The sequence below is a fragment of a genome, unplaced genomic scaffold (genome assembly GCF_019419815.1).
Source record: "Pyrus x bretschneideri cultivar Hongxiangsu unplaced genomic scaffold, Pyrus_bretschneideri_v1 Contig17, whole genome shotgun sequence".
In the NCBI taxonomy this organism is placed as follows: Eukaryota; Viridiplantae; Streptophyta; class Magnoliopsida; order Rosales; family Rosaceae; genus Pyrus; species Pyrus x bretschneideri.
The window spans coordinates 6,397,532-6,414,908 of NW_025999468.1; the positions used below are offsets into that span (position 1 = coordinate 6,397,532).

At 38.3% G+C, this 17,377-nt stretch overlaps 2 protein-coding genes across 5 annotated transcripts; both read left to right on the forward strand.

Moving 5' to 3' along the window:
- Positions 1 to 3,814: 3,814 nt before the first annotated feature.
- LOC125476021 (chaperonin 60 subunit alpha 2, chloroplastic-like) lies at positions 3,815 to 8,668 on the forward strand. 4 transcript variants are annotated; one of them, XM_048581626.1, is made up of 9 exons: positions 3,815 to 4,019; positions 4,112 to 4,289; positions 4,929 to 5,062; positions 5,163 to 5,370; positions 5,480 to 5,625; positions 5,924 to 6,230; positions 6,532 to 6,782; positions 7,019 to 7,219; positions 8,017 to 8,668. In XM_048581626.1, exons 1-9 carry the CDS (start codon positions 3,957 to 3,959, stop codon positions 8,305 to 8,307), a joined length of 1,779 nt encoding a protein of 592 aa, XP_048437583.1. In that variant the 5' UTR covers positions 3,815 to 3,956; the 3' UTR covers positions 8,308 to 8,668. The 4 variants fall into 4 exon arrangements, with proteins under 4 accessions (XP_048437583.1, XP_048437584.1, XP_048437582.1 ...); XM_048581627.1 differs by having other exon boundaries at positions 4,115 to 4,289; XM_048581625.1 differs by having other exon boundaries at positions 3,817 to 4,019; positions 4,109 to 4,289.
- A 1,085-nt stretch (positions 8,669 to 9,753) lies between these two features.
- LOC125476097 (probable E3 ubiquitin-protein ligase RHC1A) lies at positions 9,754 to 11,912 on the forward strand. The gene is made up of 3 exons (XM_048581824.1): positions 9,754 to 10,659; positions 11,183 to 11,242; positions 11,663 to 11,912. The coding sequence occupies exons 1-2, from the start codon at positions 9,780 to 9,782 to the stop codon at positions 11,236 to 11,238; spliced, it is 936 nt and encodes a 311-aa protein (XP_048437781.1). The 5' UTR covers positions 9,754 to 9,779; the 3' UTR covers positions 11,239 to 11,242; positions 11,663 to 11,912.
- Positions 11,913 to 17,377: the final 5,465 nt, after the last annotated feature.

Below are 17,377 nucleotides of genomic sequence, written 5' to 3' on the forward strand. Positions count from 1 at the left end.
TATGGAAGCACTTTTGGCCAAGCTCTTCACCGGAATCACTTCCATAAAAGCAGCTTAAGCGAAGCACCAAACCCACCCACGTCAGCCTTGCGTCACGTGGCCTTCGAGCTCTCGGCTGGCAATTCCTACCGGGCCTCTCCCTTGGGTCTGCTCTGGCTTCCTCACAGCACACGCTGGACATGCTTGCTCAGGCTTTCTGGCCCTGTTCACGCCCCTGTCCATCGGGCTCCAGCACACGCTAGAGTTGCTCTTAGCTCAATTTTCACTATGGAAACCGCAAGTTTTTGTGGTTTGGTTCAATGCGGTTTTGAGGCTAAAACCAAAATGAAACCAAACCATTTGGTTCGGTTCGGTTTGGTTTTAAACAGTTTTGGTTTGGTTTCATTGTTTGAAAAAACTATTATGGTTACCTAGTTGTATCTCATTTCATTTTCCTTTGATATACACTTCAATTCTCTTCTATGAGCAACATTTACTGTTTGTTTTTCATTTTTCATGTCTTCTATTACTGTATTGTTCAAGCATACATACAATATTAAAATTCAATCAAGCATGGCTTCAATTACAATTAGGCATGCATACAACTAACATTATTACACTTAAATATGCTCCCCTGGGCAACGAGTCAGCGACAACAGAATTCATATCCACAAGGACCACAATAGAATAATAACCCAAAAAATAAATTGTTCTCATCCAATTCAATAAAAAAGTTTTGGTGTTTCAACCTAATTATACGACATCTCTATCTCTACTATACTAACAAATATCCACCTTGATGAAACAGGTAAAGGAACTGACTCACACTTGAACGATCTCCTTCAACAAGCAATGCAATCGACTCAGTAGTTCCAACTCTCATATTTTGTATGCATACTCCCTAAACAACCAAGCTTTAAGCATATATGTTGACTAATTTGTTGATGCTGCTATGCCAAACAACAAATGAGTAACTCATAAAGATTTCTCAATTCTCACTGTTTTTCGACCTAAACCCGATAAATCACACAAGAAACAGATATAAGAGCCAATGGGGTGAGAACAACTACTAATCTGTATTGCCATTTGCCAAGATTCAAAAACTTATTATTTGACTTGCTATAAAATGAATCCACTCAAATGAGCATCGAAATCATTCCAAATTTCACAAACAACAGTTAATCTAACTAACCTTTAGTCAAAACGGAGGAGGATTCTCTCCCCTCCTATTTGAACAGTTACGGTTTAGCCACGTCAACATCTTATATTGATTTTTTTATAGAGACAATAAGACAAAAAACAATATATAAGAGGAGGGGAGGAAAGGGGATTGGAATAAGAGGAGAGAGAATCCTTCAATAGGATGGGAATACGAGCATCAAAATCATTCAACAAATCTATAACATTACTAATTAGATACATTCTCAACAACCCATTAACACACCACTCAAAACTTACATTCTACTCAACATCCAAACATAAAGCATTAAAACCAAAACTTCAATTCATCATCTTTCCCACAATTTTCTCACTAACCAAACAGACAATACCAAAAAAACGCTCCAAGAAGCTTACATTTTTCTTAGATTCTTGATCGGAGACCGCACTATCTTCAACATCAAGAACGTAGGAAGCAGGAACATGACATGGTTTTGTGAGAACACAGCAAAAAAAGGAGAATAGGCAGAGAGATGCCAAGAAAGAGATTATGTGGCCATGTTATGATGTGGTTGAGTTCATACTAAATGTATGGACTCAATGAAATAACCAATTAGAATTTAAAATTTCATAAAGTTATGCAGTTTCGATTTCGGAGGGCCGAAACCAAAACCAAACCATTTTTCCCTTATTCGATTCGGTTTCAAACCGAAACCGTTTTGAAATTGCAAAACCAAACTATTTGGTACGGTTCGATTTGATTCGTGTTGGGTTCAAGTGCCCACCCCTAATTTTCACCCTTTCATCTCATCTCTCTCTCCTCCCTTCATTCCTCCCTCACCACACTCGATCGATTGGGCACTTCCTCCACCATCTCTTCCCGCAAATTCAATCCACACAAATTAGATTCGATCATGTCTCAAGATTGCAACCCCAAACTCTCGCTAGCATCTGTAGATTTGATCTCGAACGAAAAAGATGTTTAAAACCGAGCAAACTAAACCAAAACTAAGTCAATCTGCTTTTGTGTGGTTTTTCTTTAAAATTTTTTGTTCTCAAATTGAACCGAACCGTTTTCAATTCACCATTTTAGAAGTGCGTCAGATCAAACCAAACCATATCCATCTCTAATTAAGTTTCCTGGGCAGCCACCTAGGTCAAATTGGCCTAGTTGCTACTAGGCCCATTGGCTCCACCCATTCACTTGGGCTATTTGGTACGGTTGGTAGGGCTGGGCACGGGCCAGGCCATTTGAAGGAATCGAACCTACCTGTTTTAAAATGTAACGGGCGGGGTAGAGGGATTTTGAGTTTGGGAAAACGGGCCGGTTCGAGACGGGTCCAATTACTTTTTTTTTTTTGGTATTTTTTTGTTGGGTCTGACAGTAGGTTGCTTTTTTTTTATTACCAACAACACATTTACATTTACAAGAGAGGCCCACAGACAATACAAACCAACAAAACCAAGCCCAACATAAAAAACCCTAACAGCCTGCACTGCATCCTTCGCCGTAGCATCCCCTGCCACTGCTGCCATTAGGTGGACCACCAAACTTGAACCAGTGGCCTGAAATCAAACCAAATCGAGCCCCCAAAATGGATAAAAATAAGACTTCAACAAGTCCAGCCAGATCCTTTACAACATGATTTTCCAAAGCTAAACTAAAATCAAAACCAAAACCAATTAAATCTAGAAAATTTAGAAAATATATCCCTAAATTCAATAACCCAGAAATTTCAAAAATCCTAATTCATAAGTCCTAAATCCCTAAAATCAAAAACCAAATAATTCAAAAACCCTAATTTAGAAATTACCTTAATTTGAGAGAAGATGATATGATATTTCGAATCGCATGATGATGGTGGTGTTTTCGACGGCGGCGATGGGTGATCACGTTTGGGAGGAGACGATGGCGATGGTGGTGTTCATAGGAGGACTCGACTCGAGTAGGAGAGGGGACTGAGAATCGAGAAAGATAAGAGTCAGTCTAGACTCTAGGGGAGAGAGATCAAGAGGGATGACTCTCAGAGAGAGATCGAGAGGGAGGACTATGTGAGAGAAAGATGGAGAAGAAGGACTCTAGGAGAGTCTCGAGAAAGATGTGATGTGTATGAGATTTGAGTGTGTGCGTGTGTGTGTGTGAGATTGAGTGTGTGAGGTTTATTGGATACGGTTCGGGCCGAGGGCCCGTGACTTCAGAAGATTGGATTCGGCCCGCCCCGTCCCGTCCTGTTTTGTGTATAAAACAATATGGACCCGTCCCGTACCTGCCCCTACCCCTGGGCCTAGGGCCCATTTGCCCACCCCTAACGGTTGGAGTTGGCTTTTCCAAAAAAAAGGCCAATTACCTGATATCTTGCAACTGGTGGAATTACTCTAAAAGTTGAGGCTATTATTTTTTAACGAAAAAACTGAACCGAATTGACACCTCCAAAATTTTTGATACTTACAAGAAGAGACTAATCAAAGAGATCGAAAATCAATCAACTTCGCCTTCAACAAAATCCTAATTCCTAACCGAGAAAGCATTGTAATTTGGAATTTGGTGCGGCAGACCGACGGAGAATTTGATAAATATGGCATTTTGGTAGAGTTTGGGCTTCGGATGGATATACGAAAGACGGAGAGGTCTTTTTTCGTATTTTCATTAAATGTATAAAAAAAATAAAACATGACAAAACCATCCTCCACACCTCCCAAAACCCCTGCGCACTAACACTAAAACGGTAAAACCCATCAAAATTTTCCAGGAAAATCCTTCTGATTCCGGGAAAGTTGTCCTTAAACCCCAACCTCCTTTTTCCGCCAGCAACCCAGAAATGTCCATCTCCTTCTCCTCCTCCTCCTCCTCTCAACTCTTCTTTCATAAACCTTACTTCTCTGTAAGACTCTCCCTCTCTCTCTCTCTCTCTCTCTCTCTCTCTCTCTCTCTCTCTCAAGTGTGATTTTGGGCTAATGGTTTCCATTGCAGCAGCAGAGCAATTTTCAGAAGCAACGAGTAGCTGGGTTTTGGAGAAAGCCACAGTCTTTAAGGAGGTTAGTGGTCAAGGCAGGCGCAAAAAAGATATCTTTTGGTACAGAATGCAGGGATGCCTTACAAACTGGGATAGATAAACTTGCTGATGCTGTTTCCCTTACCTTAGGACCTAAAGGTAGCTGGATTTTCCTCCTTTTCGATTTTTATTACTCTGGGTGTTCGGCATTTTCGTTTTGTTTTCTTAATTCTTTCGAAATCTTATAGTTTTCTGTTATGAATATATTTTCGTATGGTGTATGAATAGAGACCCAAGTAAATGAGGGTGAACCATTGTTGCATGACTTTACAAGTATATGTTAGGAATTGTAGTTTCCTTGTCGAATTCAATCGGTGCAGTTGATATAATTTGGTACCTTCTTCAGTCGGATTTAAACTTCTAGTTAAACGGTTGTGCTGAATATCAGTGTAGTGAAATGCCAATAAGATTGCGGTGATCATGGAGTTCTAGGGAGATACTGTTTCCATTTTGTTGAATTATTAGAACAATCAATAGGAGGGTTCTTGATCGATAGTTGCATCTTATTTGGTCAACCCTTGAGGTTATCTAGAATATCGATCATTATGACACATACTTTCAAGGATTTGAAGTGTTTTATATTTGGAACAATGAGGCGTACATGAATCTTGTTGCCGGTTATATGTGATATGAAACTAAAAGATGCCCCCAATTTGAAAATAATGCAACTAATTTGTGTTTTTACACATTTAGAAATAATTAGGTGGTGATGCGTTTACTTTGTTGATTGATCTTAAGTGAAACATGCAGGACGTAATGTTGTTCTTTCGGAGTCTGAAAAACTGAACGTGATAAATGATGGTGTAACAATTGTTCAGTCCATAGAGCTATCAGATACAATTGAGAACGTGGGAGCAATGCTAATCCAAGAGGTTGTTCTTGGTTGCTAGATAATTCTCTAACTGAATCTTATCTTGATGCATTTCCAAGCATAAAATTAGAAAGATTAGATCTTTACTTTCGTACTTGCAGGTTGCAAAGAAAATGAATAATCTGGCAGGTGATGGTACCACCACTGCAGTCATTTTGACAAGAGAAATGATCAAAGGTGGACTTTTGGCAGTAGCTTTCGGAGCTAACCCAATTTCTTTGAAGAAGGGAATGGATAAGACTGTAAATGAACTGGTCAAGATCTTGAAGGAGAAGAGTCTTCCCGTAAAAGGAAGGAATGACATTAAGGGTGATCATTTCTCGTCATTCAAATTACATAAAATCACTTTTCGCGTTGTTTTTTCCCTTCTCGTATCTCTTATGGATATAATGTCAAGAGTCTTTCCCCCTTTTTGCAGCTGTAGCTTCAATTTCTGCTGGAAATGACGAGTTCATTGGTAATTTGATTGCTGAAGCTATAGAAAAGATAGGACCTGATGGAGTAATCTCAATTGAGTCATCCTCATCATTTGAAACGTCTGTTTTAGTTGAAGAAGGGCTGAAGGTAATGAAATGATTTTTGCCCAGTAAAAAATATGACAATGTATATAAACTTCTGAATTTAAAATTGAGTAATTCAGATTACAAAAATCTTCATATAAATGAATGAGGATAAGGTTTTTATGATCGTTAGCCGGATATGTATGCTTAGTTGCTTACATATTTTGTTATCCTAATCACAAACAAAACAAAAATTCAAAACTAGAGTTGGGCTCTGGTTGATTGTTTTATTCTTTTAGTTTCTATTAGAATTCTTGTTTACATATTCAAATTAATGCACTATTATTCTTTGTTCAGAACAGTTTGACAAGGGATACATGTCCTCCCACTTCATTACGAACCAGGAAAAATCTCTTGTGGAGTTTGACAAAGCTAAGGTCCTAGTAACTGATCACAAGATCTCAACTGTTAGAGAAATTGTTCCTTTATTGGAAAAGACAACCCAACTGAGTATCCCGCTGCTAGTCATTGCAGAGGATATCTCAAAGAAAGTACTGGAAACACTAGTGGTGAACAAAAAGCAGGGTTTACTTAAAGTCGCTGTTGTTAAATGTCCTGGACTTGCAGAGGGGAAAAAAGCTATTCTGCAAGATATTGCAATTATGACAGGTGAACATATTCATCGCATGCCGACCTTCATTTATCTTTTTCACATGCTTCCGAGATATATTCAGCACACTTTATAACAACATGGGCCATAATGATTATGTAAATCTCATTTATCAAACGTATTGGTCTACTAGTTTAAAAAATTCCATGGCTGCCTTCAAAGTCTATGAAACAACATCATTTTTCAAACTTGGTGAGAACTATAGGTTCTCTACCTCAGACTACTAATATTTCTGCATGATGGTATTAGGATATTTGCCCTGTGTCAGCAAAAATAAATAATCAAAATTGCAACTTTCAGGTGCTGATTTTCTCTCTGGAGATTTTGGTTTGACCCTTGAGAGTGCAACATCAGATCAACTTGGAATTGCAAGAAAAGTGAAAATAACAAGTAATTCAACAACGATAGTTGCAGACCCTTCTACTAAAGCTGAGATTCAGGCAAGAATATTACAGATCAAGAAGGATCTGGCAGAAACAGAAAATGCATACCTGTCGAGAAAGCTCTCTGAAAGAATTGCCAAACTTTGCGGTGGAGTTGCTGTAATTAAGGTCTGCAATATGGAAGAGCTACCATTTCAGATAGATTCGTAGAATGTCTTCTTCTTTTTTTTTTTTATACGTTCCTTATGTTGATTGTCCATTCGTGCTGGAAATTAGGAAAAGCTTATGTTTGTGCATTTGTGCTGCAAAGTAGTAATTATAAATGAATCTCTTCGATTACTGTTCTTTTTCTGAGTTTTATTTTTATCATGATTTTATTATTAACTGATTTTCATGTGCCATAGGTTGGAGCACATACTGAGGTAGAACTTGAAGATCGCAAACTCAGAATTGAGGATGCAAAGAACACTACATTTGCTGCTATGGAGGAAGGAGTGGTGCCTGGTGGTGGTGCCACATATGTACATCTCTCAGAATTTATTCCTACCATAAAGAATTCTATGGAAGATTTAGATGAGCAAATTGGTGCTGACCTTGTAGCAAAGGTGAGAGCCTCCTTTTCTCACCTTTACTCACACATACAAATAGGCACACTATCAATCCACATGCACATATACACGCCCACATGGCCCCTATAGGCATCTATCTGTATATAGGGCAAGAAAGAGGAGAAAAGTCCACAGTGTTGCCGAGTCTTTTCACTCTTTGTTGTTGTACCAATCATCCAATGTTCAGTTTTCACTCTGGTTAGACCTTATGTTGAACAACAGGCAACATCAGTTGAGTCAGTAATGGTTCTATGGTTAGACCTTATGTTAAACAACAGGTAACATCAGTTGAGTCAGTACGCTCTCGATGTTCTTACCAACACGGAATTGCAATTTTCTAGCAAGCACAAACAGAAAAAGCCGAAGCTACTTCTCGGAAAAATCATTACGCGATTGGCCTCTTTCATTGGATTTGAAAGTCTTTAGCTGCTACAATCCATTGATTAGGGGGTTAAAATTTTATTTAATGGCGTTGTCAAGTCAACTTTAATTAAAAAGCATATAGTTTGAACTTTGGATAGGAGATAGCATAAGGCTTGTCTGATATCATTTGTGTTCGTAGAAATTCAATTGTTGAGTTTATATGGTGAATTAAATTGGCAAAGATATTGAAACGAAAGATATATTTCAAATTTCATTTTTATGTTGAAATTTTAGCTTAGTATGCAAAATTTTGAACTAAATTTTTATGCCTAAATGCGTTTTCTTTGTATAAAAATTTAATATTTCAGTTATGCCTTGTTGAAGGCCTATACCTTTTTCATGCAAAAAAAATCTGTCAATGTCGAATGCAGGCTCTACTTGCTCCTGCAAAAGCAATTGCAACTAATGCAGGGGATGATGGAGAAGTTGTTGTGGAGAAGACTAAACGTTCTGATTGGAGAGTTGGGTACAATGCAATGACAGGAAACTATGAAGATCTCCCAGATGCGGGAGTTATAGATCCTTGTAGGGTTTCAAGATGTGCCCTTCAAATTGCAGCCTCCATTGCCGGAGTGGTTCTTACAACTCAAGCTGTATTGGTGGAGAAAACAAAGAAGAAAAAGCCAGCTGTTCCTTTTGTTCCGGGAATAACTCCTCAGTGAATACAGTCAAGAGAGTTGCATGAAAGCTGAGGAAGAGGCGAACTGGAATTTCGTATCCCATGCTGTGCAACCAAGCTTCGGAACTCAGGTACAAGTTCTTGTGGATATGATATGAAGATGAAACAAGCTTTGAGCGCTGTGACAAAGAATCTGTTAGGAATCGGAATTTTATACATGAGGTTGAACATATACTATCAGGATTTTGTATACGTTCACGGCCAGCCTTTCAGTTGATATGTTTTTGCCCAAGTTGTATACTGTGTTCCTACCAATCATCTATAAACAGTCGTTGCCTGTACATTTGCTCTTGTACTTGTTACTGATAAAATAGACAATGAAAACCGTCGTTTTTGGATTGAAATCCGAACGTTAGTTGAGCAGGTACAACAACAATTAACCCATTACTTAACAAAGAGTAATGCCAGGATGCATACAACCATCATCCAATAAGATATCACCAATATCTAGCGGAGGTGTAGCAACAAAAGCAATAATAAATACAGAAATTGCAGTCAATAAAGTAGGGATCATCAAAACACCAAACCATCCAATGTAAAGACGGTTTTTAGTGTTGGTTATCCAATTACAAATTCGTCACTTGCCATGTCAAATTGTCTACTAATGTAGTATTAAAATATGGTCTTTCTAGCATTTTCTTCGAAAATGTTACTCTTACTTAATGGAACCTACTTCCATAGCTTTTTAGCTAAAATGGTCATTGAGATTGACATAATTCATCACTTTGATCATTGAGATTTAAAGTAGATAGAAGTGGTCCCAAAGATTGTCCACAGTCAATTATTTTGATCATTTCGTAAAAAAATTTTGTTAACTGTGGACAATCTTAAGGACCACTTTTATTGATTTTAAATCTCACCGATCAAAATGAAGAGTTATGTTAATCTCATGAACTATTTTGGCTAAAATGCATACTTGTATTGGTGGGTGGGCCTTACTTCTATTAGAGAAATCTCTCGTACAAATGTGGCAAAAAAAATGTGATAACTTATAATATACGTAACATTACTCATTATTTAATGGAAGTTAACAAAAGGCTACTCTTATCATATTTGTATCATCTATCTAATAGAGATGGAACCCACATGTGTTGGTGGGTTTTACCTCTATTAGAAAAATGGTATAAATATGGTATGAAAAATGTGATAAGTGTAGCATTACTCAGAAAGTTAAAACTATATATGACTTTGCATCGAATTTGAATCATTCTTTGCTTTGTTGAGTTGATAAGAAGACGCCATAACGAAAAGCATGCAGAAATCTAAACTGGAGTTTTAGTAAAAAGAATCTCCAACCGTATCACCCAAAGCCATCCTTTTCTCTTCCTTCATCCCTTCACAAAACTTGCCTAGCTATACATAAACTATACATATATATATATATATATATATGTATGTATATATCCTCCCCTTCTTCTTTCCTGGGAAAACAAAATCTCGTTTGAATTCCGAAAAATGTCACTGCAGGCTCATCGTCCTCGTGTTACTGTCAACGGAATAAGAAGAATGAGAACACACCGTTACTTCTGGTGCCAACATTGCCAACGTACCATAAGGATTGCCTCTTCCAACCCATATACAATTCTATGTCCCTACTGCTCCACCGAGTTCAACCATGAGCTCGATGTATCAAATCCTAGGCTTGTCGATCATCTTATTACAGGCCTAGAACAACCACCCTCCCCCGCTGCCCGGTTACTGGAGTCCTTGTCTCTCGCCCTCGATTCAAGGCATCCAAGAGCTCGATGGCAGACGGAAAACGACGAAGAACGAGTGTCTTGGATCACCCTCCGATTTGATAGACCACCTCGAACTCCGCGACTCCAAGTTTCTGCATCATCAGAAAACGTTGTGCCTCAACCAAATTATAGTCGCGAGGATGGCGCTTTTGAGGATGCGGTAAGAGATTTTACTGGAGAGACTTGGACTGTTGAGAATGACCGTCCAGGTCCCCCTCCGGCAGCAACTTCTGCCATTCGAGCTTTGCCATTGGTGACAGTCTCGGAAGGGCAGTTAGCGAACGAGCCCAGTTGCCCCGTGTGCAAGGAAGCGTTCGAGGTTGGTGGGGAAGTGAGGGAGATGCCATGCAAGCACGTCTACCATTCTGATTGCATACTCCCTTGGCTTCACATACACAATACTTGTCCGGTTTGCCGCTACGAGCTTCGAGCAGCCGGCAGCTGTAACCCTTATGACGATTACTATGGAGATGAGGAGGAGATGACAGAAAGCCCAAATATTTGGGGGTGGTGGAATCACTTCATATCTTTCTGGCCATTTTCTGCATTGGTTAATTGGGCGCAACGTTACTTGGATAATCAACAACGTACTGGAGGTAATTTTCTACTTTGAAGTTTGAACATTTTAGATTACGAGCTGCAAATAGTATTAAAATATCGGTATCAGTAGAAATATCAATATGCATATTTATGAAAATATTGATAGATGTATCAATATCGATCGTTTTTTATGAAAATGATGAAAATTTGCTAAGAAAAACTGGTTTAGACAAAATATAAGAAAATTTCCGATATTTAACCGATATGTTAGAAACATCGATAAAATCTGTCGATTATTTAAGAGTGATATGGATTGAAGTTTAGACTTCATCCTCTTTCTATATATTTATCTGATGGTTTCGATATCTTCACCTAAAATAAATATCGACCATATCAAAAAAATTTCAAACAATAATTGCAAGTTGAAATGAAAATTCCGATTCCGATGTTTATATATATATATATATATATATATATATGTATGTATGTATGTATGTATGTATGTATGTATGTATATATTTTATTTTTTTTAAATGAGCTTATTTGTCTTCTGTTGTTGATCATCATGATATCGTGCAGACAGAACCTGGTGGTCCCTCTTGGATGATTCTATAGGACATTTGTTCCTTAATTGAGCTGGTAAACCGCAAAACTTGTTACAAAAAATTGTGAATTACTTTTCATCAAGCACTCACTGGAAGATCGTATGGTTTGTTTGATACTGCTTTTAAAATAATTGAAAATATTTTTAGATTAAATACTTATGAGTTTTAAAAGCACTGCTTCTTGCAAAGAGGTATCAATTGCATGAAGCAATAAAGTGTTTTTTTTCATAATTCATTTGCAATTTTACTAAGAATTGGTTCTAAAAGCACTTTTAACCATTTTAAAAGAATTTCCAAACGAGCTTTTAATTTGGCAGGTAAATCTGAACTAATAAATAAGAAAATTAGAAAATTTTGTTGGTATTAAACTTTTCTTTTTCCTTTTATTTTTCGTTTTGTCTAATTCTGTTATGTATTAATCCTCCACTATTTTCATTTCTTGTATTTGTTGCAGTTTCTTTTTAGAACAGATTGTACAATTTGGAGCACTTTTAATTAGTTTGATGGATTCAATTTATCAAAGATTTGTGACATTTCCATAAGAAATCAGAAGGAAAAAAGTATGCTTGTTCATTGGCTCTCTAAGATTTATACAATCAACCTACTTAGTAATTAATGAGACTGTTGTTGTTGTTCGGTCCTCAATTAACATTGTACATAAACTAAAGAAAAGAAATATACCTCTATGATCTCTAATTCCATTATTCATATATATTATTGCTTCTCTCTATCTTTTTCCTTTTGGAAAAAAAAATTACACATAAGACAATATGTCAATTTCAAATTCCTTAAACCAAAATTAAAACTAGCTAGCTCTTAGTCTAGTTAATAAAACATCATACATGTGACATCCCACATCGCCCAGGGGTGATCCTTAAATATATATTCCCATCCCTACCTAGCACGAGGTCTTTTGGGAGCTCACTGGCTTCGGGTTCCATGGGAACTTCGAAGTTAAGCGAGTAGCGCGCGAGAGCATTCCCAGGATGGGTGACCCATCGGGAAGTTCTCGTGTGAGTTCCTAAAAACAAAACCATGAGAGCGTGGTCAGGGCCCAAAGCAGACAATATCGTGCTACGGTGGTGGAGCGGGGCGGGGAAGTGATCCGCCCCGGGCCGGGATGTGACAATTTGATATCAGAGCCTAACCCTGGCCGTGGTGTGCCGACGAGGACGTCGGGCCCCTAAGGGGGGTGGATTGTGACATCCCACATCGCCCAGGGGTGATCCTTAAATATATATTCTCATCCCTACCTAGAACGAGGCCTTTTGGGAGCTCACTGGCTTCGGGTTTCATGGGAACTCCGAAGTTAAGCGAGTAGCGCGCGAGAGTATTCCCAGGATGGGTGACCCATCGGGAAGTTCTCGTGTGAGTTCCTAAAAACAAAACCGTGAGGGCGTGGTTGGGGCTCAAAGCGGACAATATCGTGCTACGGTGGTGGAGCGGGCCCGGGAAGTGATCCGTCCCGGACCGGGATGTGACAATACATGCATTTTTTCCAAGGCTAACTATGTTTGAGGTGATTTTTAAAATGGGTCATGAGGTTTAGTTTTCTCACATTGCTCCCTAAGTTTTTCAAGTTCTATTTTAGTGATTGTAGTGCAAATGTGGTTTACATGTCATTGCAAGTGTATTCAGTTGAGATTTTGAGGGATTTTAATGAAGTTTCTAGAAATTCTATGTAAAATTTTGAGTGAATTTTCTCAAATTCTCAAGGGCAGATGTGAGATTTAAGAATGCTCTATGAAACCTCTCTAATTCCCTTGAATTTCCCAACTTTTTAAAATCTATTAAATCAATTTCTAATTGAATAAACCTGGAATGTTATAAACTCATTTAAAATTCTTATTGTATACACCTAAACTTTCAAGAGAATTCTTTAAAATTCTAATTGAATACCCCTAAATTTCTAAAAAGAATTAAAATCACTTAAAATCCCAATTGAATACATCCCCAAAATTTATAGGGATTTCATGCTCACTTTGTCATCAATTTAATAAAGATTCAAATAATTTATTACACAAAATGTGTAAAAAGAGTATTGCTAGGTAGACTAAATTTGGAAAATAAATGATGTGTCACCAATAAAAAAATAAGCAAGTTAAGCAACACTTAAGTAATAATCCAATCATCAACTTCCATGTCTTCTAGGGGTGTAGTCAAATGAGGATTTTAAAGGATTTTAAAAGACTTTAGAATCATGGTGTAGTCAACTAGGATTTTAAAAGATTTTAAAGAATCAATTCAAATACAGGGGTAATCAATTAAAGGATTTTTATAGAGTCCATGCAAATTTACAGATATTCAAAAATTCATAGATTTTGAAGAATTTCTTTCAATAAGAGATTTTGCAGGATTTGAGAATAGATTATAGGCATAACAAAATCCTACCTCCACCCCTAGATTTCTTTTCAACCCCCTCGCTCTTTCTCTCTCTCTCTCTCCATTACGCAACTCGACCTTTCTTTCTCACTCTCTATTTTCTTCCAGATATAGAACATGCCAACCTGATTTCCTTTCATGTTCATCCGTCATTGTCTCAGTTGCAAACTTGAAACTTTTGAATTGTACAATATGTCACATCCCGGTCCGAAAGGGACCACTTCCCGGGCCCGCTCCACTACCTTAGCATGATATTATCCGCTTTAGACCCCCAGCACACCCTTACGGTTTTGTTTCTGAGAACTCACACGAGAATTTCCCGATGGGTCACCCATCTTGGGAATGCTCTTGCGCGCTACTCTCTTAACTTCGGAGTTTCGATGGAACCCGAAGCCAGTGAGCTCACAAAAGGCCTCGTGCTAGGTAGGGATGAGAATATACATATAAGGATCACTCCCCTGGGTGATGTGGGATCTTACCAGCCTAGAGGGGACCACTTCCCGGGCCCGCTCCACCACCGTAGCACGATATTGTCCGCTTTGGGCCCTCAGCACACCCTCACGGTTTTGTTTCTAGGAACTCACACGAGACCTTCCCGATGGATCACCCATCCTGGGAATGCTCTCGCGCGCTACTCACTTAACTTCAAAGTTTCGATGGAACCCGAAGCCAGTGAGCTCCCAAAAGGCCTCGTGCTAGGTAGGGATGGGAATATACATAGAAGGATCATTCCCTTGAGTGATGTGGGATCTTACAATCCACCCCCCTTAAGGGTCCGACGTCCTCGTTGGCACATCACGGCCAAGGTTAGGCTCTGATACCAAATTTCACATCTCGGCCCGAGGGGGACCACTTCCCGGGCCCGCTCGACCACCGTAGCACGATATTGTCCGCTTTGGGCTTACCATTCCCTCACGGTTTTGTTTTTGGGAACTCACGAGCAACTTCCCAGTGGGTCACCCATCATTGGATTGCTCTAGCTCCCTTCTCGCTTAACTTCGGAGTTCCTACGAAACCCGAAGCCAGTGAGCTCCCAAAATGCCTCGTGCTTGGTAGGCATAGGAATATACATATCAGGATCACTCCCCTGGGTGATGTGGGATCTTACACAATATTTTTTGAATTTTTTATTTCCTTTAGATTGGATTGTGCAATAGTATTTCCTATAATCCTTTGATGGGAAGTGTTAATGGCTACTAGTAATTCTTGTAATGATTATGCATTCTATTTGAAGGTGTTAATTTTTTACCATGTTAATTGAAAACTCTTGGAAATTACTACTAAGAATCTTATTGCCAATTCAAGCTTTTTGTTCTTTTTCGTGTAATCATGTTAGTGTAAGGGTGCAAGCATCTTCCAAAGCCTATTATATTGGTATTTATATTGGTAACTGTACTTAGACTGAACAACATATTATGAACTAATCAATTGTTGAGGAAAAAGGGTTAATTTTGAGACATTTGATTTAAGAAGCACTACTTGTTTTGGTTAGTTAAAATTATTTTTCGTAAAGAAATCACAATTCAAATGAGAAGGGGAAAGAAAAGACATATTTGATTCGTTTATATTTTCATATCAATATATATATATATATATATATATGTTTATGTCTTTTTCAGATTGTGCACTGAGAAAAGAATTTAAATTGTAGGAGTAAAAAAACAATCCTAAGAAATCCATGAAAGAAATCCTTACAAATTTATAGAAATCCATAATAATTTGTCAAAATCCATATGGAATTGTAGAATCTATTAAAATCCTTTGAAATCTGTCACTTAAAAAAGTCCATTAAAATCTCTTTGTTTACAAAATTTAGTCTCCCTAATATTACCCTTAAAATAGATACAATCAAAATCTTACAAGACAATGTGAGAAAATTAAGCCCATTTTAAAAATCACCCGATACATAGAAGTTGTTCAATGTAGCTACCTCCTTTCTCTATCTCTCACTTTTAACTTTTATTTAATTTTCTTGAAATACTAATTGAACATTGACTGTCAACCAAATCCTATTAAAATTACCATTCTAACCCTATAATCAAAACTGAACAGAAATTAAAAAAAAAGAGTAATGTTATTCATACCATATTTTTGTTCTACATTTTCATATCATCTTAGGTGGTATTTAATGTGGACAGCCACATCATTTGAATTAATCAGATTTTTAAATTTAGTTCATTATTTAATAAATTAATAATTAAGAAAAACTAGTTAATTAAATGATGATTGTGGTATACGAGGAGTTTTTATCCTCTCTTTCCTTGGGTTTTGCAAATTTTTCAAATGATGTGACTTTCACATCAGATGCCACTTAAGATAGTATAGAAATATAGTATCAAAACATGATAAGAATATCATTACTCACAGACAGAATATAATTTCACACAAACCAATCCCACAAGTGATTCTATCTAATATTAAAAAATAAAAAATAATAATAAATTGCTCTCCCCTCTCTCGCCACCCACTCCCACATTCTCTCTCTCCTTTCATTTTAAAAATTATAAAAAAAAAATGTTCGAGCATATGCTAGTATTTTTATACAACGGTATTATTTGCATTGAAAGATTAGGCTAAATGATAACACACCCTCTCTGTATTATGAAAAACAACTCGTATCCTCTCAGTTGTGTATATCCTGCCTGTATCTGAAAATCTTACTTTCTTGGACTTAAGTTACGCTTTTGACTTGAGTTACGCTTTTGATTTGCGAAGCGGGGACCTTGCTGAGCTTGATGCTTGTTGCCCGCGTCTCCGGCGTCTTTGGGTGCTGGACTTGGTCGAAGACAATGAGTTGGAGGCTGTAGGATCTAACTGTCCTTTACTTGAGGAACTCCGTGTTTTCGCTTGTCATCCTGACATTATCCGCGAGGTGACTGAATCCGGGTTTGTTGCTGTGTCTTATGGCTGCAGAAAACTCCGCTGCATCCTCTACTTCTGTTGTCAGATGGCTAATGCCGCTGTCGCAACCGTTGTACAAAACTGCGCTGATATCGCCCACTTTTGTCTCAGCGTAATGATCCCAAGCCAACCGGAATACCTAACAAACGAGCCTCTGGACGAGGGTTTTAGTGCAGTGGTGAAGAATTGCATTAAACTCCAATGGCTTTCAGTGTCAGGTTTGTTGATCGATCGTGCCTTTGAGTACATTGGGAGGTATGCTAAGAATTTGGAAACGCTTTCAGTTCTAGCGCCCGCGGGAAAAAAGCGATTGGGGAACACCATTGTGTGCTGAAAGGTTGTCCAAAGCTCAAGAAACTTGAGATAAGGGAGTGCCCGTTTGGGATGTAGCCTTGCTCTCGGGTATAGAGAAGTACGAATCTGTGAGGTCATTTTGGATATTGGCCTGCAATGTGACAATGGCCGCCTGCCGGTTATTGGCAAGTGACGGGGGGAATGATGACCGTCTGGCTGATAAAGTTTATGTTTACCGTTCAGTTGCTGGGCCGAGAAGGGATGCCCCGCCTTTTGTTCTCAGTTTCTGAAGATTCGAAACTCTTACCCTACGTTTTGAATCTTACAGAGTACGTGGTTGCATGTTCTTCAAGTATCCTGCTTGGGGCTGAAACTTGCTTCAGTGGGTCGAGTGATAGAGAAGTTATCGACAGCCTTCCAGCTACTGGGAGCGCGTCTTGCTGCGTTGTTTGAAGCATGTCTAGTCTCATTAACAACGGCCTTGCCTTCCAACGTGGCTGCAGAAAAACCTGCCTGGAATATGTTGCTTCTGCTGTTGAGAATAGCAGCGGACCGCGGTTCATATCGAAGGCCTATGCCATTGTGATTAGTG